The 24510-nt window shown below is 30.3% G+C and overlaps 3 protein-coding genes across 3 annotated transcripts; 2 read left to right on the top strand and 1 right to left on the bottom strand.

The window, feature by feature from the left end:
* Positions 1–1530: 1530 nt before the first annotated feature.
* LOC146924998 (uncharacterized) lies at positions 1531–2400 on the top strand. The gene has a single exon (XM_085711909.1). It carries the CDS (start codon positions 1531–1533, stop codon positions 2398–2400), a length of 870 nt encoding a protein of 289 aa, XP_085568035.1.
* A 3990-nt stretch (positions 2401–6390) lies between these two features.
* On the top strand, positions 6391–7249 carry LOC146924997 (uncharacterized). The gene is made up of 2 exons (XM_085709975.1): positions 6391–6775; positions 6917–7249. Exons 1-2 carry the CDS (start codon positions 6528–6530, stop codon positions 7035–7037), a joined length of 369 nt encoding a protein of 122 aa, XP_085566101.1. The 5' UTR covers positions 6391–6527; the 3' UTR covers positions 7038–7249.
* Positions 7250–7388: 139 nt separating this feature from the next.
* Positions 7389–15525, bottom strand: LOC146924996 (Rab3 GTPase-activating protein catalytic subunit). The gene is made up of 14 exons (XM_085709974.1): positions 15222–15525; positions 14985–15061; positions 14043–14243; positions 13115–13212; positions 12699–12892; positions 12386–12564; positions 11202–11546; positions 11046–11110; positions 10625–10673; positions 10358–10514; positions 9229–9313; positions 9079–9148; positions 8137–8277; positions 7389–7974 (listed from the first exon to the last, which is right to left on the bottom strand). Exons 1-14 carry the CDS (start codon positions 15316–15318, stop codon positions 7654–7656), a joined length of 2079 nt encoding a protein of 692 aa, XP_085566100.1. The 5' UTR covers positions 15319–15525; the 3' UTR covers positions 7389–7653.
* Between the last annotated feature and the right edge of the window lie 8985 nt (positions 15526–24510).

Raw genomic sequence — 24510 nt, 5'->3', positions numbered from 1 at the left:
CTAGGTCAAAGACGAATCTCACAGTCGGTGCACAAACCTCCCAGTTCGCAGCACAAACTCTTCTTTTTGTCAGATTAAATCTTCGGTAAGCAAAGGTCCTACCTACTTGAAATGATCACAGATATGTAAAGCATAATACTCCCTCCGTTCCTTTTTAAATGTCTTTTTAGGGTGAATTTTTCGTTCATTTTTAACTGTCTTTTTGGTATTTTAAGGGTATGATTTGTCAATTAAACCCTTTGTCAATTACTTTTATCTTTTTCAATAAAATTAATTAATGCTATCTATTTGGAAAACTAAAGTTTGTTTTTTTAAACAAAGTTTGTTTGTTTTTTTTAAACAAAATTTGTTTCTTGTTATCTTCAAATTTAAACAAATTTTTGTTCCAAACAAGGGTTTCAAGAAGAGTTAAGATTCTATAATTAAGATGAATAGCAATTGTTAAAAAATTTAAGTGTGACTCTAGCATTGGTTGAAGTCATAGTTGAAGCCTTAACTTTAATTAAAGGAGTTGGAAGAAAGTTAATTTTTTCTTCAACTTTTCATTAATGTGAAGTTGGAATAATTTTTATATTGATTTAAAATAATTAAAAAGATGTGCACAATATTTAGAAAATTGACAATTGTTTGTTATGAGAGAGAGAGAGTGCGCAAAAAAAAAGAGGAATTTATTGGAGAAAAAGATAATAACTGACAATTGTTTGTTACGAGAGAAAGATAACATATTAAATTTATTGAAAAGATAAAGTGTGTACAAAAAAATAGGAATTTATTAATGGATTTAAATGAGGGTATAATAGGAAGAAAATGTGCAAAAATACACATGGCTATTTTGGTGTTAATTTTCTAAAAAGACACTTAAAAAGAAGTAACAAGGTAAAATAACAACCATACAGAACAGTATGTGTATATATCAAACCTGGGTGACAGAAGAGTACCGATATAGCAGAATGAGAAAGTTCACTAACTTCTAAAGTAACTATCCAAAAAAGGAGAAAAAGAATAAATAAATTTAATAGAGTGATCTAAGATGAAGATATTAATCATCCAAATCATGTGATTAAGATGAAGATATTAATTTTGTAACGAATGCACTCTATTAATAAGATCGTAAGTCCTTAAACAAAGAGTTGCTACTTAATAAATAAATATCAAAGAAAGTGTGTGATCAAAAGCACAAATAAAAACTAGATTGTCTTGCCAAGCTATTAACAGATTTTTTATATTATCTTTTTTAATAAATGGGCCGAATTATATATATATATATATATATATATATATATATATATATATATATATATATATATATATATATATATATATATAACAAACATACAACAATTGTAAAAAAAAAAAAAAAAAACATATAACAAACTCATCACCTATATTTAAGCTAAAAAATATATGTTTTCTACATATAACCCTAACTATATAATATAGAGAGTAAGGGTTCTCCATCTGTCTCACTTTTTAAAACAGGAGAAAGGGCTTCTCACTCTCTCACGTTGAGGGACACTAAGGTTTCAACAAATGGACACTAAGGTTTGCACATCAAACCTATTAGGTTCCGTTGGCAATGAATGTATGGTGATTGAAGCATTCGAGCTTTTGAAAGATGCGAACTATGGCTTTGTTCATTCAAATAACAATCTCCCTGCTCTTGGATGCAACCAAGTTTCTAAAAAAGTCACAATGAAGAAAGTGCGAAGTGAACAATTAAAGAGAAGAGATTACCGCATTCTTTCTTCAAAGTTTAGGGATGTTTTTTTTGCTACAAATATCAAGGAAAGAATAATCAAGAAACAAATAAGTAATATATTGCCAAAAGATATGAAGAATAACGAGGCTGTTCTTGAGAGTACTTCGTCCAATGAAGTTTCCAATGAGAAGATCAAGAAAAGAAAAGTAGATAATGAAAAATCAAGAAAGCCGTCAAAGAAACAAAAGAACCAGGTACAAGAAGAGCAACCCGAGCTTCCATTCGCATTTAAAGAAAAGATTGAACAAATGGAAGGAAGTGAGGTGAAATTGGTGATCCAAAAGGATCTGACCAGGAGTGACGTGAACAAAAACGAAGGCCGCTTGTCGGTCCCAGGAAGTAAGGTGGTAGAAGAGAGTGTTCTAACACCAACAGAGAAGTCGTCTTTGGATTATGTGCCTCAACAGAAAAAAGAGAGGAAGAAGATTGTTGGCATGTCTGTAGGTATGTTGGATCCTAGTCTTGATCTTTGGGATGGCATGTGCTTCAAGAAGTGGAAAATGCTGACAAATGAGGTCTACGTTATCACAGGTGGATGGTACGACATTGTAGAAAAAAATGAGTTGAAAGAAGATCAAAAGGTGCAACTTTGGTCCTTTAGAAGAAACAAAGACCTCTACTTTGCACTCGTCAAGCTTTAACAATGATCTATCAATCAACGTTGCAGGTGCTTTTATCTTATAATCATCTTAGTTTCCTAGTATTTAGACACTGTTGTTTGCACCCTTTATGTTGCTGTGTTCTCTTTTTCTGGTTTTGTTTCAGGATTAGTGCTTATTGTTTAGCACATTTGCTTGCTAGCTTAGTTGTTTGTGTTGGAGTTTGATCATTTCGGTTGTTAGCCTGCGCCTTGTGTTTTATTTCTTTTCCTTGTGTTTTATGTTGCTTTACATATGAATATCCTTGTCCCAACTGCATATATTTTCTAGTAATTAGACACTTTTATGCTTCATTCCCTTTTGTTGGTTTAATTAGTTCCCTTTTAGTATTCACTGCAAAGAACTGTTTTGTTTTCCAATGGAACAAAATGATTTGGGACACATCTTTGCAAATGATAGTTTCTATCTAATACTTGTTTGAACATGTCAAGATGTGTGTTGGGTAGGGAGTGAGATTAAGAAGCCGTATACACATAGCCATATGCAATGTCATATTATACATTGAGTTTGTGTTTTATACATAGCTATACCATTTTTAGTCTGTATTTTAATCTGGTTCATTGTTTTTATATTTTAATTTTAATCATTATTTTCCTTAAGGAATCATAAAAATGATAACAGGTAAAATAAATATGTTAATCTTCTTTTGAAGTTATTATACCTATAAGAATATCATTTGCTTTTATATATTAATGTAAAAATTACATCCAGAGTCTAGTGGTAGTGGAGGAACTTCTTGCACATTAATGAAACTTAACACTATCACGTTCCTTTTTTACCACTTTCCTTCTGTATGTTCAAGTAGCTAGTTATCTCATGTAAATTAAATGAATGTATGTCCCCCATTTTACTAACTAATTAAGATGCACACAAGTTTAACTTTAGGAGTACAAAGAACACATCCCCTTAGGCCTCCTTTAGCTTCAGTTTCTAGTTATATATTATTATTATTATTATTATTATTATTATTATTATTATTATTATTATTATTATTATTATTATTATTATTATTATTATTATTATTATTATTATTATTATTATTATTATTATTATTATTATTATTATTATTATTATTATTATTATTATTATTATTATTATTATTATTTATTAGGGTTAAATAAATTTTTGATCTCCATAAATATAGCAAATTTTGATTTTAGTTCTTATAAAAAGAAGTGACATGTTTTGGTCCCTATAAAATTCTCAGCATACAATTTTAGTCCCCGTTAAATTAAAATTTGTTTAATTATGCTTAGACTTCTAAATTTTTAAATGATTTTTTTATAAACATGTTAATAACATTATAAGAAACTCTTTTATACAAAATTATAATATATTAACATGTAATGAATTAAATATGAATTTTTCTAAACGCAAAAAATTTAAGATTAAATTAATGAAAATCTAGACCTAAAAATCAAATTTTGAGTTAATTTTTTGTGGAGGAACTTTGTATAATGTTCTAAATAAGTATGTAAAAAATTATTCAAAAATTTAAAATTTTAAGCATAATTAAACAAATCTTAATTTTACAAGGACTAAAAGTATGTGCTTAAAATTTTTATAGACCATATGTTACTTTTTTTATGTGGACTAAAAACAAAATTGACTATATTTATAGGGACAAAAAACTTATTTAACTCTTATTATAATATTGTAAAAAAAAATTATTATTATTATTACTAGTGTTTAGACGGGCACTCCATGTCTGTCTATCAGTTCTTCTTATTGCACTAAAGCGTATAAATTGTGAATTGTAGGTTTTATATAATTTTGATTAAAATTAATTTGATTTTTATTAGAATTATTATAGATAATAGATATTTTATGCTTTTATATTGTAACAATATTGTAACAAATTATTTCCCTAAAAAAACAAATTATTTTGTCAAAAACAAAAAATTATAGCAAACCACACTTATCTTTTATAGGTATAGATAATAATAGATATTCTAACAAATTATTTTGTAAAAAAAAAATATTGGACAATAATCATTGACGTTAGTCTTTCATTAAAAGAGTGTACAATCAGAGGTTTTCGTGAGCTTAGCCCAGTTGGTAAGGACAATGCATAATATATGCAAGGTCTGTGTTCAAACCTCGGCCACCTGAAAAAAAAAGTGTACAATCAGAGACTATTTTGGAATTTTGATATATTCAGGGACCTAAATGACTATCATTTTTAATATATGTTATATTTTGCAACAAACATATTATTTTACTGCGTCTTTATAACTTTAATATCGTTAAAAAATTATAATTTTGAATTTGGATATCTAAAAACCGATTCAAATTAAAGTGCATTAAATTATATAAGGTCATATGAGATTTTCTTTTGTTATCATGTTATTGATACAAAGATTTCAGTTTCACCATCTAACTGAATTTTTTTCATACGCAAGAGTTATATGACCAACACTTATTATTTGTTTAAGGGATCAAAACCCTTACGCTTGACGGATAAACTTAAAATTTTTATATTTTGTATTGATTAACAGTCCTTAATTATAAATATCTATGAGAAATAAAGTTAATGAAGATTCAATATTTATTTTATGAGCAACGAAGATTTGCTTTATATGCAGCAACGGTATGAAGATATGTTGTTACACTAGGAATTTTTGAATTTTACACCATTTTTATATGCACCAAGTGACCAACGGTAGAAAATGTATATTGGAAGATCTTAAAAATGATTTTTTTTTTTTTTATAAAGGTAAGGTACATTTTCTTTAGATATTTTCCGTGTTGTTTTTTATCGGATAAAATTTCATATTTTTTATCGAATAAAAGTTAAAAAGCAAAAGATATTCATAAATACTATTAGTTCATGGAGATAGAAATTAGGATGAACCTATAGTTTTTTTTTTTTGGTACAAGGATGACAACAATAATTTTATATATTAATAACCATAGTTGTCATTATTGTAAAAAAATTATAGAATTCATCCTAATTCCTATCTCCATGGTCTAATAGTGTATATATATATATATATATATATATATATATATATATATATATATATATATATATATATATATATATATCAAATTCACACTACGGGATGTAAACTTGGATAGATAGATTAAAAATGATATAGACATTAATTTTCATTTTGTCTTACATGCACAACGAAAATGATCTTCTACTGTATACACAATCTTTTTCATCATTGGATTAATATAAATCACATTATTTCTCATTTAACCTATTAATTTTTCATCATTGGATTACTATAAATCACATTGTACACCATAGAGTTACACATTAATTTAACCTATTAATTTTTTTTTCCAATAAATCTAATGGTTAAAATTTCACCTCTTAAAATAAATACACAAGAGAGATAGGAATAAGGTTTTTTTTTTTTTTTTTTTACAGAAGAGATAGGAATAAGGTTGATAACCTATTTTATCTTTACCCACCATATCAATATTCTTCTGAAAAATTAACTCCATAGCGCTTATATTATTCCTACCCAACAAACTCTATAAAATTTCATTTTAAATAGAGAAAACTTTAACACCTCCACTCTCAACGTGTTCCAACAAACTAAAAAATTTACATTTTATTTGAGTTTTCCGCCCCTCATTCGACAAACCTCAAAATTTTTTGTTTACCGGAAAAATAAAAAAATGGAAATTAATTTTTATTTATTAGGATGAAGGGCAATTTAAATACTTCAAATAATTTGTGGGATAGAGGTATAATTTTAAGAATATAAGGTAAATTATTATATTCTTCACGGTTTGTCCTCGTGAGCATAGCTCAGTTGGTAAGAGGACAATGCATAAAATATGCAAGGTCCGTGGTTCAAACCCCTACCACTACTAAAAAAAAAATATTTTTCACGGCTTTTGGGAATATGGAGCCAACTCTCTTTAGTAACTAGGCCCCAATAATAATAGCAAAAACTTGCCTACAACAAGCACACAAAAATAGAATAGGACCTTATGTGTAGTTGTAAATTTATAATGTATAATGTAAGGATAACATCATCTTTACTAAAATATCCTCCTCCCAAACATTATCCCAAGTGAACACAGTGAACCAAAACTATATCTTGTTGAAGAGAAGCTTTCCACGCATAACTTAACTAAGCTTCACCATGACTTGTCTCCACCTCCCCTCTTCATTGCTTCTCATGCATACAAAACTCAAACCGCAGCAGCAACATTATCTAAGGATGGAGCACAACACAAAACTACTTTGGGGAGAACCAAGCAAGACCATGCCACATAGTAAGCACTTTTCTTCAGTAAGTTCATTAAGGACCCAGGCAATTCCAGATATCATTGTTGTTGCTGCTACTTCCCTGCCACAACCCGCCGATCCATCTACTTTTCTCCCAGTAAGGTTCGGTTCTTTTCTTTCACTTGTTCATTATGTCATATTTCATGGTCATGTATAGTATTTTTTTTTTACACTAGGAGATATAACAAGCTGCAAACTTAAAACAAGGTTGTTTTCTGCTCATAATTTGTTTATACATTGCAGTGCCCTGCTTATATCAGTATACTTCATAGCAAATTTCGTCGTGCCAGATTTTATAAGCAAGTATTTTGGATTTGATAAACTAGAGGGAGACCAGAAGGTTGATGATGCAGAAGATAAATAGACAAGCATCCCTGATGTGAAGAAAAAAAGTATTACTAAAATTTGAGCTCAGCTAACCATTCCAGAACAACGATTGCTTAAGGGAATTTAATATTGTTTAAGTGTGTGAATTTGGTTTTGTATCTTTAGTTTGCATTAAGATTTATACAAGTCATCTGTATTGTTTTAAACATGGTAGCGATTTCAATCTCCTGAAACTAAATTGTTCTTGCACCATTGCTTCTGAAAGGTGGTCCTTAATGGACAGAGATTCGAAAGGAGAACTTCATAATCAGTAAGCAACAACTTTAAGGGGGAGGTTATGAGCGGGACACACGTTTATAAACAAAAAAGGGAAAGAAAACAAATAAAATTTCACTTCAAAAAGATAAATATTCAATTCCTTAAGATAAATATTCAAGGTGTTCCACATGTAAACAATTTTTCTTTGCGAGGGTTGGTGGTTCTTACACTTCCCTCTCCTAATAAAATTTGCTGATTAAAAAAGAAAAACAGAGCATTCAATAAAATTTGCTGCAGAATTCACCAACCAAGTATTGGGAAAAAGAATAAAGAAACTTTACAGTTATATGCTTAGAGGAGGAGGGCGGGTATATACAGGGAGAAGATGAAATTTGTTAAACAACTGCCCAATCGGTTTCAATTGAAGGTTTCTCCGAAGGAGACGGGCTTCCAGACCTAGGAGGCTTCTTTGAAAATAAAGATGACTTGTTTTCAAAGAAACTTGAGAAAGACTGTCGTGATGACTTTTCTTCATCATTTATTTGATCTTTTGACACAGGCTTTTTCAATACTTTATCTTTGCCGCTGAAGATAAGGCTCAGCCTCTTAAACCGGCTCTTTGGTTCATCAGTAACGGTAATTGATTCTTCTGACTGTTTAATCATCTTCAATGCTTCTTCAGGATTCATTAACATTGTCTCTACTGTTTCATATACCTGGGCAGGATTGGAAGTTGTGACCATTAAAATCTCAACGAAATGATATTACTATCAAATTGTTGTATATGAAAATAAAAAACACCCTGAACAAAGTCTAATTAGAGGAATAATCTGATCCTATGTAACTTCATAAATTAGCCGCAGTCAAAAAGTACTCACCTGGACAAGGTCATCAACTTTCTCACTCCATTTGTTGCTTTGGCATGTAGCAACTATGTACTCCTTGCAGTCACAGAACAACTTTGAGAAGTCCTTGCTACTAGACAGCATAGGTTCAGCAATCGCAAATCCTAACCCAAGCTATACAAAACAAAAGATTATGTTTAGAAAAAGCGTAAAAATGGTACAACTGTGGGGGTGTGTATGTAGGATAGTATCAATTAACATTAGGTTTTAAATTTTCATGCTTACACCACTTAATAAAATGTAAAATTAACCACTACAATCATCAAATCATGTGATACTGTCTTCATGATTACATAAATATATAATTTAAAATTATTTGAACATTGGTTAGACTTGGAGAGTTATCTAATCTAATAGTGAACATTTCCTTATATTTTAAATGACACACTGTTAAAGGAAAGTAGTACTTTGAACTGTCAATTGGGTTTTGATTTGAATGAAATTTTATATTTTGACATAAGTCATTAAGTGGTGGCGCATATACAAACGTTTGACACTTGGTAGCACATGTATGTGTCTATGTATGGACGTATTTAGTGATAGGGTATTTTTAATTTTATGAACGAATGGAGTGAAGTTTGGTTGTATGACCATATATGAATGAATACTTTAAAAAAGTCACACGAGGACGAGGTTATGTTTTAACCTTAATCATTCAAGGTTTGGTCTAATGGTCAAGGTTTAATTTGTTAACGTTCAGAAAAAATAAGCTCTCTAATTAGAAGAAAGAGCACGCTGAAGTTCTAACAAGGAGCTTTACATAAATGAAGAAAGCAATGTCTTGTCAAATGAAATATACAATTTATGTAATTATAAAAAACATGAAATAATTAAGAGTTGAGAGCAATTATGATGAACAAAAATGGATGAAATAAAAGAGCTGCCTAAATAAATGTTCAAAAAGAAAGAACTTACTAAAGAGACAAACAACTGTCCAAAAAGCTCAAAAGGATGGATGTCCTCAAATGCATGGAGGATGCCCTCTCTACAAATGAATAATGTAAAATGAGATTAGAGAGATGACATTAGGAGAGAATATAAATACAAAAAAATATTTTTACTTACACTGCCAAATCCTCATCGAAAAGAGGTGCCTGCTTAACAGCTGGTACTGGTTTAGATGTTGCCCACAATTCATGCCATAAATTACCTATCATCAACATTTAAAGAAATTCAGAGAAGTTTTTCTAATATGAAATCAAAACAACTTTATTGCTCAACAGTGCCATGTTTCTTACAGATTATGCTAAAATAAAACAAAGCAACACTCTAAATTCATTTATCTGCACATGCTTTACCATATGTTATATGATTAAATTTAGGCAATATATATCTTACATAGATGCCATAAAGATATAGATACATAAGATGCAAAGACTTTCAACCTAATGGTTTGCACAAGGCAATTGGGAATACAAAACTTGAAGATCTAAGCTAATACCAATGACTGACATTGAGAACGATTTGATGCTAAAAACTCCTGCTGTGGCAGAGTTCAGGAAAGAGTTGAACCCATTGTGAGTCTATTGTTGGTAACCCTATAATATGCAAGAGGCTGATCCTACAACCCATTTCAAACTTATGACCTCCTAATCTCACGACCAACATTCTAACTATTACCCCAAGTATCCCATTTGAAATTACTAACTATAAATTCAGCATTAAAAAATATTCAAATTCTAGTGTCAGACATTATAAGCCTAAATCTGAGCAGTTTACCACAAGTCTTCTTCCATCAGCATGCACTAAACCATTGCTTCCATATATAGTGTAGACTCCATGATACCTTCCTCACAACTCACCAAACTAAGGAGTCTTTGTAGATCAAAGCCACAGTAAACTAAATGATGGTAAAATTTATAACTATAGAGAAATAGTTTCTCACAGTGGTGACCAGATACAGTGAATAAGCTATATTTGCTTCAAGCAGAGATAATCCACAATTGTATCCGATGTTGATGACCCATTAACATTTAAAAAACGCAAAATCGTGTAGCAGCAGATTTTAAGCATCAATAAAAATCCACAATTGTATCAGATGTTGATGACCCATTACCATTTAGAAAGGGCAACCCGGTGCACTGAAGCTCCCGCATACGCAGGGTCCGGGAGACCCATTAACATTTAAAAAACGCAAAATCGTGTAGCAGCAGATTTTAAGCATCAATATAGGAAGAAAAGACCATTAGCAGACCTTCTTTTTGCATACGCCGACTTAGCTGGCCTTTGCTCGACAATGACTCACCACTGTCAAAAACATCACTGTCCTCAATACTAGCCTCATTGTCTGTCCAATCAGGAGGTGAGTGCCATCTTACAAAATCCTCCAAAATACATCCAGGATTCGCAGCCTAGAAATATGAGGAAAAACAAAGACAGAACATTAGGCATATTAAAAATTAGTTAGAACTTGGAAGCATTCATAATGGCATGAAAAGTTCACTTCACGGAAGAGCCTGACCTTGAAAGCCTGCATATCTGAGAGCAGTTGCGAGCAGCCAGCACCAACACTGACCACAAAAAGTAAGTCAGTAATCAAGAAATGCCTAATGTATGCTAAAAATAAGGTATTACAGAATGGATGCACATCTTCAGTCAAATGAACCAAGCATTTGCAACGAATTACAAAACAGCATTATGCAATTATTATGTTGATCAAGTGCTTCATCAATTCAAATTCTATAAATATCTAAGTAGACAATGGTCTTATATTTAGATTATGACAAACAATTCAAAAGGCATCTTCAATTAAAAAGCAAGATGAGGTTGATAACTTAGTCGGAAGGTTTGTGACATAAAACAGTGAATTGGGTTTTATATAACGAAAACAGAATGTAAGGTCAGAAACTGGGTCAACGATGAATCTCAGATGGTGTACAGACCTCCCAGTCCGCAGGACAAACTCCTCTGTTTCTCTGATTAAATCTTCTGTAAGCAAAGGTCCTTCCTACATGAAATGATCACACATATCTCAATTCTCAAGTATAATAACAAGTTGAAATAGCAATTATAGAGAACAATAAATGTATATATCAAACCTGGGTGACAGGAGAGTACACAGGCTCGCCAGTTTCCAGCAATGTCAAATCACCAGACCGGCGACCAGCACCAAGACGAAGAACATGTTCCCCTGTGTTTAATCTAGCATATAAAACAGGGTTTGCAGGAGCTCCGCCGTCATCATTGGCTGATTCTTTAATGTTTGAACTAGCTTGCATCATCATAGACTCTAGAGATTCAGTCGCAATGATACGGAGCCTCTTTCGAGAAATACAACAATTAATTACTTGAAAGTGTTGATACAGAAGACATGTTTTCAGATCTGGAATATCATTCTGCGGGACTCCTGGTAAATATTGTTCTTCAGACCAAAATTTTCTCAGCTGCATTGGTAAATAAAAAATAAATAAAATTTCAGCCAGAATGAAAGAAGGAAAATTAAGGAGTAGAGCATTACTGGTCAAAGTAAAGTTCATGTTACGAATTCTAGACAAGAGCTAAAATGGTATTTATTTCTTCTCTTTCAAGGACAAGCAGATTTGAAAGAGAAAGTAAGACAAACAACTTCGCAGGATCAAGACGAATTAGTTGTTTAGAAAAGCATTTCAAAGTTTACAATCTCGCAGCATTAGAATAGTTTGCCGCCTTTCCTTCACCTTTTTTTTATTTGCCAATGGAAAGGAAGCAACTGGATGCAAATTTATTAGACCAGAATAAAATATCATAAAACAACAACCGTAGACTAAAACAACAAGAGGAGTGATATGGACACTCTCTCAAACACTCAGTCTCTTATTGGGGTGAAACCCATGTGGGTCTCATACTTTGGAAATGGATCCCAAATAAAGTAGTGAGACCCACATGGGTTTCACCCAATAAGAAAGTGAGTGTTAGAAAGAGAGTGTTCCTAGCATTTCTCAAACAATAATAGCAATAAGGAAAGAAAAAAAACCACCACAAGGGCAAAATGAAAAGATCACCAACTTCTGAGATAAGCATCCATAAAAGGAGGAAAAGAATAATTAAACTTAACACAGTGATCTAAAATGAAGATATAAATTTTGTAATGACAAGGCACTCTATTACTAAGATCGTAAGTCCTTTAACAAAGAGTTAATAGATATCAAAGAAAGTGTGATCAAAATTCAAAGGCATAAACTAGATTAAATATGATGTGTTTATATGATATCATAACTAAAAGTTCTTTTTTAGTTTAACATACTTCTTCAACAACCCTGCACCAGAACAGAGCCATTTTTCGTACGGTCTTGTAGTTTCCAACAATTTCAGCCAACTTCACAACAAGACTTTCAGGAGGAGCACCGTGAATATCTCTTGGCAAAGACGTCATATCATTTTCCTCTGGGTTGGAATTGATCTTCCTTCTAAGGAAATCTCCCTCTGCGAATATCTTGCAAATATTACAATGAAAGTGAAAGATCATCACAGGATAATACATCAGAGGGAAAAGTATAAGCATAAAAAGGTTGTTTGGCGCAAATACATCATCACCAAGCCTCCTAAAATGCACATACCTGGATCAAAAAGAGAATTGATCAAATGCACAACTTTCTCATTGCTACTAAACTCAGAGGTAAGTTTATCCTCCTTCTCTCGCAACACTAAAGCCTTGACTGCAGAGAGACTTAAGCCTCCCCTCTCCTTGGCAGGGGAAGAACCTCCTGATGAAGCTATAACATCTTTCATGGACTTTGTCTTACTTCCAGCCCTAGTCAAAAGGTACAAATATTTTATGGAAGACAACAAGATAATTGTATCATTAAGCTGAAAATCTTTCTGAATGAAAGAAAAAAAATAAAAAATTAATGGTGCTTGATTATGCAGACTTGCATTTAATAATTAAGTGCCTAATAAAATAGGAGAATTTCGCAACCAGAGAAGAAGAATGTGACAACCAAAGGCAAAAGAATTGTAGACAGTGACAACTTACTCAACAGCCATAGCCAATTGTTTCAGCACAGAGGATGGAGGAATGGGATCTTTAGTTGCAGCAGTTAGGGCTTCTACAGTCGGAATTGCTTCTGATGCCTAAATCATTTTTTTTACACACGAATTATTAAACCAACACATTTGTTTAATCAAATCCACTAATCAATGAGCAAATCTCAACTGTATCTTTAATTAAGTTATTGTTAAGATGAAGTATCCATGGGACTCTTAACAAGCATACGTTACAAATTCGCCACAACCATACCATGTATTCCTATCTATGCAGCACCACCGACACCTCATATTGAAGGTGTGTCCCTGTCGGTATCTGTGTATGCGTCAATGCTTCGTAGTTTCCTATCTTAAATATTAATTACTAGTTGAAGTTGATGACAGGACACAGTATGACAGAGACTATTTTGAAAACAAAAAATGATCACAGCCCACATTATCAAACTTCGCTAAATGAAGAAATGCTAGCCTAGTTTAAAGACTTCAATCATAATCACACAATCAGAAGCTAAATCCTGCTTCATAGTTTCCTATCTTAAATATTAATTACTGGTTGAAGTTGATGACAGGACACAGTATGACAGAGACTATTTTGGAAACAAAAAATGATCACAGCCCACATTATCAAACTTCGCTAACGTGAAGAAATGCTAGCCTAGTTTAAAGACTTCAATCATAATCACACAATCAGAAGCTAAATCCTGCTTCATAGCTTCCTATCTTAAATATTAATTACTGGTTGAAGTTGATGACAGGACACAGTATGACAGAGACTATCTTGAATACAAATAATGATCACAGCCCACATTATCACACTTCGCTAACATGAAGAAATGCTAGCCTAGTTTAAAGACTTCAATCATAATCATTCAATCAGAAGCTCAATTCTCAAGTTAAAATGTTTCATATTTTCCTACCTTGGCCTCAAGATCATTCTTCACGTTCAGGATATACAAATTTTCATCATAAAATGGAATTGCCATGTTTGCATCCCCAACTTTATCTGTATCTTCAGCTTCTTTTCTTCCTAACCGAATGTTCTTAAACTTATCTTGCCAATCTTGCTTTATCCCTATATTCTTTGGCCTCCACTTTATATGCTTCGATTCACCACGAAGCTGCAATAATAATATCCCATCAAAAAAATCAAATTTGTAACTAATTACCACCCACTACATGTAAAATTCTGCTTTTGAACCAACTACCAAAAATATAATCTAAATTTAAATTCCTTTATTAATCTTCAATCAGAACCTAACAAAACAAACTAATACACTTTCATTTCATAATCCAAATCCAAATACATTACCCCCAAAGTGCGTACATTTTCACCACACTCAATGCAACAATTTCTATGAAGCACTAACACCAGACTTAACACTAAAAAATCAAATTTGTAACTAATTACCACCCACTACATAAAAAATTCTACTTAACAACCAAGGGTCTGTTTGGATTGACTTATTTTTGAGCTTATGAAAAATAGCTTATGCAAATAAATAAGCTTTTATGTTAATTCATAAGTCCTCACTAACAAAAATTGTATCTTCTTAAGCTGTTTTTTCATAAACTACCTTGACAAGCTTATAAATAATAGTATAATACATTAAAGCTTATTTATTTGCATAAGCTCAAAAATAAGTCAATCCAAACCGGCCACAAATCAAACGTGTCTGTGTCATTGCTTCATAAATCAGAACCTAACAAATCAAACTAATACACTTTCATTTCATAATCCTAATCCAAATCCATATGCATTACCCCAAATTGCATACATTTTCACCACATTCAATTCAACAATCTGAAACAGATAATTGCAAAAATTATAAACAAATTAACTAAAAAATAATAATAATTACCTTAGATTCGTTGTCGCTGTTGGGAGATTCAATTTGAGATTGTCTTGTTAAGGTATTAGGAGATTGCTTATCTTGATCTTTTTCAACAAAAAACAAATTAAGTCAATGCTAAAAATCCAAAATCCAAAATCTAAAAAACGATCAAAAAATTGAAAAACCACAAAAACAGAAAAGATAAAAAAGCATAACCATTGAAAATTAGAAAAAATGTATGACGTGGAATGAAGGGAACCTCACCTCGATCTGATTTGAAGTCGAGAAGAACACGTTCCGCTTTTGCAGCAGCGGAATTGAAGGCTGTCCTCGCTTTTGAAACGAAGGTAGGTGATTCCATATCCTGCGCCACACGGATGCGCACGTTAACACTATCTTTTTTTTCTCTTTCACTATCTATGAATTTGAAGATGAGCTTAAAATACGGTGAGGAAGTGATTATTTAGAACGTGGTTATTTGATAAGTCAATTATAGCTTGTTTAGTTTTTATAGTGTTTGAGAAATGAAGAAGTTGATGGTGATGCTGGATGATGGTTCTTACACGGTAGTGGAAGATCATTAAATTCAGTGGTCTATGACAAAATAATATTCCAAAAATGGGAACAAAAATAATTATAGATTAGATTTGATTAAAATATTGTTTTACTTACTTGCTTTTGCCAAGTGGATTAGATGGTGGCCGGCTTTGTTTATCTTTTGTTTCTGACTATACTTCTTCACTGTATCCAAAACATTAAAGAGAAAAAAAAACTTATGATATAGTGTATATTTTAAGAAATAAATTTCTAACCAATAAACTATTTGATAAAATTTGATATAGTGTATATTTGATTGACAATACGATCAACACGTAAAATTATGATGGCTCGATGTGATATTGACAAACTTCCTATGATATGAAACACCAAGTTAAATTGAGTTGAATATGAAGTGATTTATATATGAATATATGTAAAAGTAAGTTAAATAATTTAAGTGTAAAAATTATGTCTATAATCAAATGCTACAAATCACTGCTTCAATCTAGAATCCAAAAAATCAATTGGGTCTGCAATCACTTTTGATTCTCATACCATGAAATAAAACACAATAAACATCTATATAGAAACGTGTCGATAATAACGCTCTGTGTTGTACTTCTTCCGTCTCAAATTATAAGTTGTTTTGAAAAAAAATTGTCTCAATTATAAGTAGCTTTCTAATATCAATGAAACGTTGATGTTACTTTTCTTATTAAACCCTTAACTATTTATTATTCTCTCTTCTTTCAATTCTTTAATTTATCTTTCCCATACCATTTTATTAAGGACAAATCTATAAAACAACTCATAATATTTCATTCTCATATAAAATTAATTACATTTCTTAATACGGTGTGAAATGCCTATTATATAATTTTGGATGGAGAGAGTAGCTTCTACGTGCATTGGGACACAAAATCACTGCACTTTTAAACCTTACTACGGCTCTGTTTGGTAAAAATAGCGGATAGCTGATAAGCTAGCTGATAGCTTTTAGCTGATAAGCTAGCAGCTGATAAGCTAGCTGATAGCTGATAAGCTAATTAGAGTGTTTGGTAAAATTAGCGGTTGAACTAGCTGATAAATGTAAAATTACATAAAAGGACATTATTAATTCATCTAAAATTTATACCACTTTAAATTAATATTTAAGATATTTGATAATTTAAATATTTTAAATTTAATAAATGTTTAAATATTATTAAATTATTGTTTTTCGGTAAAAATTTATTTTCAATTTATTTCGATTCAGTTTCCAGTTATTATACATTAATAAAAAAAACTAAAGTTTACAAATTTATTTTAAGAATAAAATAAAAAATAATCAATTCATAAGATTAAAAAATTTTGTTAAAAAGAACGAAGGATGAAACAAAACAAACATACGTATACATACATACCCAGCAGTAGCACAATTGAAAATAAAAATTATATTGCACAATTAAAAGGACAACAACAATAGGAAAAAAAATTGTATGTGTCTTATACTGAACAATGGTTTCGCGGTAGAGATTCAGCAATCGTGTGTACATGCAGATGTAGCATCGTTTTTGTTTTGTTTTAAATTATAATAAATTAATTATTAAGGGTAAACAGGGTTTTAGTTAAAGTGGTAAGGGTAAAAATGGAATAAAACATGAGAAGCTAAAAGCTATAAGCTCAAACGCTACTTGAAGTAGCTTCTGAAAAATAGCTTATAAACTCGTGAAATAAGCTATAAGCTCATGGTGAAAAGTGTTACCAAACATGACTTTTTTTTATCAAACGAGCTTATAAGCTAAAAGCTCTTTTATGGGCTTACCAAACAGACATGCTGGTCAGTATCGACATCATGCTTTGTGGCGAGTTTAGCTTATTTATACAAGCCATGATAGAATGGAATAAGCAGCTCTTTGAAGTTAAACTAGGTTAAGCTTATTGTCTCATTTGCATATGAGACCAATTTGCGGAAATTTAATGTTAAATTTTTGTGTCACAAATTTATCTTTGACAATTTCTATGTCAAAGAGATGATAAAACCATCAATTAAACTTGGGTCTTGTTATCTTGTGCCCTTAGGGCACAAGTTAATGAATCCAAAATTAGTAGTTTTTCATAGAAAATATCAAAATTTTGACTTTAAAAAATTGACTAAGGTTGAATGCACAACTTTTAAGACCATTATTTCTATTTAAATTCCTTAATATGTGCCCTTGGGGCACATGTTAGCATTAGCCATTAAACTTTGGTTTTGGTGTTCAACTAGTTTTATTTTATTGAATCATGTTCACATTTTTCTTCATTTCTCAAAAGAAATTAAAGATACCATTTAAAGATTTCTTTTAAAAAATAGAGAGGATATTGACCTAGCAAAGACCGAAACAACTAATCAAAATGAACTTGAAACTTTAAAGTTTAAACTAGAAGTGATATGTACTGTAGTCACATATTTTTTTAACATTACTCAAGTCATCTCAATATAGAGAATTACCTATACCAAAGAAGTCTAAAGTGCCAAAACAGTAATAGACCATAATGCTGTAAAAGGAACAGAGACCCTTGTAGCAGGAAATAATAAAATTATGATTAAACCATTTTTGAGAATCATAAAGTTCTGAAAAACTGTTGACTAACTTGTTGGTTTGGTTGAATTGTAAAGTGTTACGATTATTAGTGTAGCAAGAAACAAAACACTATGTTAGCGATAACTGATAAAGTGTACTTTCTTCGCTGTTAATGACGCTTAGAAACTAAACACTATCAACCACCCAGTGTTGTCAAATAGTGACTATAGAGCCGTTATAGTTGTTATATCATAGACGAATTTGAACAAACCGCTACTGTTTTGCCATGCACTATTTAATACAAAGTGATATCAAATAGCGGCTATATAGCAGCACAACGACATAGCACCAGTAGATCAATTAGAACATGGTTATAATGAGATATGATGGTAAGACAATTATAATTGAAGATGTTATGTTTGTTCTAGATATGAAATGCAACTTGTTAAATGTAGGTCAATGATTGATAAGGGTTTCTTAGCCTTTGTTTGCGGGTTTGGAGGGGAAGGGAGGGAAATGCTTGAGAAAAAGGGAATGATCAAGTGGAAGAAATAGAGGAAAATGGGAAGGGAGGGCTTTGAGAGTTAACTTTTCTTCATAATACTAAACCCTCCTCATTTGGAGGAACTAAAAAATTGTATTGGAGGAGGGTTTATATAAAGGGTTAATTAAGTTTTTAGTCCCTATAAATATTCACAGTTTTGTTTTTAATCCCTACAAAATAAAATCACACTTTTTAGTCCCTATAAAATTTTCCATCAGCATTTTTAGTCCCTATAAAATTTTCCATCAACATTTTTAGTCCCTAAAATGCTTAAGGAAAATGTCACATGGACTAAAAAGTGTGATTTTATTTTGTAGGGACTAAAAACAAAACTGTGAATATTTATAGGGACTAAAAACTTAATTAACCCTTATATAAATTCTTCAAATTTAATCTATGTTGTTATATTATTTTTAAAATTAAAAATATAATAATCATATGCATTAATTTATCATTCTCTAAAAAACTACTCTTTTAAATTTTTTGAAAGATTTCTCCATTTTCCCTCATATTTTCCACCCCTCAAAGTCTTTCCTTCCCCTCCCCTCCAAACTCGCAAACAAAGCCTTAATGACCATTAAAAATGAGTCACTTGAGTCGTTTGATCCTGGAAATAAGTTGGTGCTGAGATCATCATTGACAAAGAATAGAACTTTTAAAACAAATATTGTGTTGCTGAAGTTCAATGCCTACAATCAGCTGTTGTAAACAAGCAACATGAATTTAGTTGTATTTTGAGTTCATGTCGTTCACTCTTAGAATATTTTTCAAACTTGGCTAAAATATGGTTTTGATCCCTGCAAAATAGGTCAGTTTTGGTTTTAGTCCCTGCAAATTTTTTTTATAGCTTTTGGTCCCTGCAAAATTTTTTTATAGCTTTTGGTCCCTGCAAAAATAGGCCAGTTTTGGTTTTAGTCCCTGCAAATTTTTTTTATAGTTTTTGGTCCTTGCAAAAATATGTCAGTTTTGCTTTTAATCCCTGCAAATCTTTTATAATTTTTTTTATAAATTAAAAAATTAATAAAAAAATTCTGGAAAAATAAAAAATTAATAAATAATTGAAAAAATATTAAAAAATTTTGGAAAATCGAAAAATTAATAAAAAAATTCTGGAAAAATAAAAAATTAATAAATAATTGAAAAAATATTAAAAAATTATGAAAAAATGAAAAATCAATAAAAAAATTGAAAAAAAATATTAAAAAATTCTGGAAAATTGAAAAATTAATAAAAATGAAAAAAAATATGGAAAAATTAATAAAAATAAAAAATGATTAAAAAAATAAAATAATCTAATAAAATGAAAAATAATGAAAAAATTCTGATTAGTATATATGTCGAAATTTCGAAATTCTGGAAAAAATGTATTTTTCGAAATTTCGAAATTTTGATTAGTATATATGTCGAGCTTAGGTTTTTTCAGTGTATTTTTTTCCCTTATTCTCTGTTTATAAATGCCCAAAAGTTCCCGCTTTATAAATACACAAAAATTCCCGGAAAAAATACTAATGAAAATTTCGAAATTTCGAAAAATACATAAAAAACCTAAGCTCGGTTTATAAATACACATATTTTTTCCCTTATTCTCAGTTTATAAATACACAAAAATTCCCGGAAATTTTTTTAGAAATACTAGTGAAAATTTCAAAAATTTCGAAAATTATTCATTAAAATTTCATTTTTCCAGAATTTCATTTTTATTTTCGAAAATTTAAAATTTCATTAAAATTTATTTTCCAGAATTTCATTAAAATTTAAAATTTCGAAAATTTCATTTTTCCAGAATTTTAATTTTTCTAGAAAATTTTCGAAATTTTATTTTTTCCAGAATTTTTTAATCTTTTTTATTTTTTTCAGAATTTTTTAATCTTTTTTATTTTTTCCAGATTTTTTTAATTTTTTAATTTTTATTAATTTTTCAATTTTTCAGAATTTTTTAATATTTTTTTCAATTTTTTATTAATTTTTAATTTTTCCAGAATTTTTTAATTTTTTAAAATTTTTTTATTAATTTTTTCGTTTTTCCAGAATTTTTTTATTAATTTTTTAATTATTTTTAAAAAAAAATTATAAAAAATTTGCAGGGACTAAAAGCAAAACTGGCATATTTTTGCAGAGACCAAAAACTATAAAAAAAATTTGCAGGGACTAAAACCAAAACTGACCTATTTTGCAGGGACCAAAAGCTATAAAAAAAAATTGCAGGGACTAAAACCAAAACTGGCCTCTTTTGCAGGGACCAAAACCATATTTTAGCCTTCAAACTTTAATATATGTTTTGTTAGGAGGCAAGTAAATTATGTTGTTGATAAACTAGAGGGAATGTCATTATATTGTATGCTCCTAGCAATATTTTTTTTATTAAAAAAAGAGAATTAGAAATACTCGCTCTGTTTTTTTAGTGTCGTTTGAGTACAAATTTTTTGTTTCTATTTAACTGCCGTTTTGATAGTTTAAGAATAGAATTTGTCAATTATACTATTTCTCACTTACTCCTACTTACTCATTTTCAATAAAACTAGTTAATGATATCTAGTTGGAAAATTCAAGTTTGTTTTTTTTAAACAAAATTTGTTTTTTATTTTCTGCAAATTTAAATTTTCCTGAAACAAATTTTTGTTACTTATAATAATGATTTCATGAAGAGTTGAAGCCTAAACTTTGATTAGTGTGAAGTTGGAATAAATTTTATTTTGCTTTACAAATTTTTTCTATAATAAATAATGTTATATTGCTGGTGTCAATGGAAATGATAAGAGTTTATATTAATACTACGATGTGAAATCAATTATAAGCTGATTTAAGAGTTGTTAGATCATATTTTAATTAAATTGTGATATTTTTTGTTATTTATTATCTTTTCGTTGTTAAAATACGAGCAATGAGTTCGGGTACGAGCTCTTAGAATACGGAGACTGACACGAAACCTGTTGCCTACTAAGGTATAGGTTTGAGTACGGAAATTTGTTATAAACGTAGATATAGATGGACACTATAGTTCCCCTGCTCAAAGGTACCTATTATCATCACTATTGATTATAAATACCCTTTCTAAAAATAAAAAAACTAAATTATCAATTTGGAAAAGTTAAGTTTGTTACGGACGGTCTTTAAAAAAAATTGTTACTTAAAAAGCGACAAAATGAAAATTTAAGTTTGTTACGGAGGGAATAACAAAATAGAAAGGAAACAACCTCACTCACCTACATATTCATTCTTTTGTGACCCAATTTTGTTAACAATCAGATCATCAAAAAATGAATCCAATATCGGCTTCCCTCGGTCGCTTCTTCTGCTTTCTTTTCAAACTCTTTTTCTACTTTTTTTTCTACCTCTTGTTGATCTTTATGGTCTATTGTATGGTTTCCATATTTGTCAATCCCTTTAAAGAACTTCCAAATTTTCAAGTTGACTCAGCCTCACTCAACTCGCTAACCATAAACAACCCCACATCAAAACTCACAGCCGAATGGACCATTACCCTCTCTATGTCAAACCCTAATCACCATTATCGAATATTATACGACAAAGATGCACTCGATGTCAAGGTATTTTACAAGAATCAGGAACATTCTTACGACGTTAACATTCTCAACACATCAACTAAGCAATCTGATTTCAAGGGCAAGATTATTGAGATGAAACTGAATATAGACAAGTATGTGGATTCCTATGTGGCGAACGACATTGACATGACCCTCAGCAAATATGGAATGGTAGAATTTGGACTCACTGTGTCGACTGCGTTTTGTTTCAAGAATAATATCCTCTTCATTCGCGCCTTGGAGAATTTAAAGGTTGCTTTTTACCCTCTCAGTTTTGCAATTTCACCTAATATCCACAACACATCCTTTGGGAATCTTTTGCATCCGTTGCCCAGAGGTATAGTTACAGGAAAGTGTGCATATGAGGGTTGTGATGTTGATCTTTTGGCAACCTGCACTTTACTTGGCTTGTGATCTTATTTTATGAATTATAATAATTTATATATTTATAGTTTTCACGACTTTAGTATATGGGAGTTATTGTAACTCTTGGGACAACTATCCGGTGTAATTTCAATATTAAGTGTGTTATTATTCATAAATTTAAGTCGTGCTCTATCATTCAACAACAAATTTTTTATATTGTCGATCAATTCATAATATTTTACAAATTTTATAAGACGTGATTATAACCAAAGTGTAAACTAACATTTGATTGGTTTATTGATTATTATTGGTATCTATAATAATTTTGTTTGAATAATGACGACGCTGCATCACAGGAGTTAGTTATAAAATAGAAATTGCCGCTACTTTCTCGCATTTTATTCTTCAATTTCAGTTCACATATTTTATTGCTTGTTCAGTATCACAGAGTACAAAGGAAGAAGAGAAGCATGCTATAAAACCAGATGACTTGCAGCTCAAGCAACCATAGTTTAAGTTTTACTAAGCTAGTTGCAGGCATATGTTTAGTTACTATGCTCCCTCTTTTCTGTATATATATGCATTGTAACCTATATTTTCATTAATGAGAATAATCATTCTATTTTCCTAATATTCAGAAACAAAATTCTCCAACAATTGAGGACATAGATGATTAAATGATTTTATTTTCTTTCTCGAACAACAAACTATTATTAGTTACGATCCACTTCCGCAATAAATTCCTGCTACTTTCTCGAATAACAAAATTTGTTAGTTATGATCCATTCTGCAGCAAATTCGTGTTTTTTTTCAAACACATTGTCTCTCTTCCATAACAAACAATTTGGCAATAACATTAATTAATTGAGATTTTATTTATTTAAAAAAAATACATGTCATGAATTTTAAAAGCAATATCTTTCCCTCATAACAACAAAATATAAACAAACTTTTGTGTTTATAGAAGTTTAAGTTTTCTTCAAGATATTCTCTCAATTTTATTAAGATATAAAATTTCTCTCATAAAAATTGCAAAAAATAAAATAAAATAAATTGTTTCATGGAAGTTTAAATTTTCAATTTTCACGTAACAAAAAAACAAACTTTATTTAACAAAAATCAAAGTTAAATAGAACCACAACATTTGTACTCAAACGATACTTAAAAAAAAATGAGTATAAAAATGATCTTGTTATTATGAAATGCCTAAGTTTGTTATTACTTTTATTATAAAAAAAAAAAAATTTATACTTCCTCACGGTAATTTTTAAGTGTAATTTATGGTGTGGTGTGGTCTTATCTCGTGCCACTGATTGAACAGTTACTAGAATGTACAAACAAATTTAGGAAGAATACGTTTCAAATTGATGACAATATTTTTATCGTGCAATAAAATGTCTTGTATAAGCTGACAAGAATTCTTAGGGTCCGTGTTGAATAAAGCTAAGTACTAAATTGTAAATTGAATTTTGAATATCGGATACAAAAACCACATGATCTTTTATGTACACTGGAAGTGAAATTTTGTGAATAATGATGTTGCAGAAAGATAGTTGAAAATGAGTGGCCAATCGTGTCAAAAACCTTGATAATTTAAAATAACTTATATCCGCTTCATTTAAACTTTATATAAAGATGTTATCGTGGAATGTTGAGATACCTCGTGTGTATTGAGAAGCAAATAAATATGTGTTGATATCTTGGCCAACACGGGAGGTGATTCTTCTGTAACAACTCTTGTTTTATAAGCTACCTCTTGTTTCAGCTTCGCTTGGCGATGGTGTTCCTATAAACCACCCAGTCCGATTAATTAGAAGATTAATTAGGTTGCATTAGTGCGTCAATAATGCATTTCCAAGCATCATACCACCAACAAGGAATATTGAAACAATGACATATAACTTCCATAAAAACATGTGGTCTAAACTCCAAAGCTCTAGCACAACTTACATAATTGTCATGAATGGGTCCAATGTTCAAAACAGTAACATACCATAATGCATTAAAAAAGA

The sequence above is a fragment of the Medicago sativa genome, chromosome 5, assembly GCF_051527215.1.
Source record: "Medicago sativa cultivar Bolivia chromosome 5, Bolivia_mono, whole genome shotgun sequence".
Classification (NCBI taxonomy): Eukaryota; Viridiplantae; Streptophyta; class Magnoliopsida; order Fabales; family Fabaceae; genus Medicago; species Medicago sativa.
This window is presented reverse-complemented; position numbering and strand designations above follow the sequence as displayed.

What these genes read in the sequence shown, in the direction of transcription:
- LOC146924998 (XM_085711909.1), top strand. Translation starts at nt 1,531, where the DNA reads ATGGACACTAAGGTTTGCACATCAAACCTATTAGGTTCCGTTGGCAAT.
- LOC146924997 (XM_085709975.1), top strand. Translation starts at nt 6,528, where the DNA reads ATGACTTGTCTCCACCTCCCCTCTTCATTGCTTCTCATGCATACAAAA. An exon ending in TCTACTTTTCTCCCAGTAAG is followed by an intron (nt 6,776 to 6,916) that starts GTTCGGTTCTTT and finishes TATACATTGCAG; the next exon opens with TGCCCTGCTTATATCAGTAT.
- LOC146924996 (XM_085709974.1), bottom strand. Translation starts at nt 15,318, where the DNA reads ATGGAATCACCTACCTTCGTTTCAAAAGCGAGGACAGCCTTCAATTCC. An exon ending in CAATTGGCTATGGCTGTTGA is followed by an intron (nt 12,893 to 13,114) that starts GTAAGTTGTCAC and finishes CCTTTTGACTAG; the next exon opens with GGCTGGAAGTAAGACAAAGT. An exon ending in CAGATATGCAGGCTTTCAAG is followed by an intron (nt 10,515 to 10,624) that starts GTCAGGCTCTTC and finishes TCATATTTCTAG; the next exon opens with GCTGCGAATCCTGGATGTAT.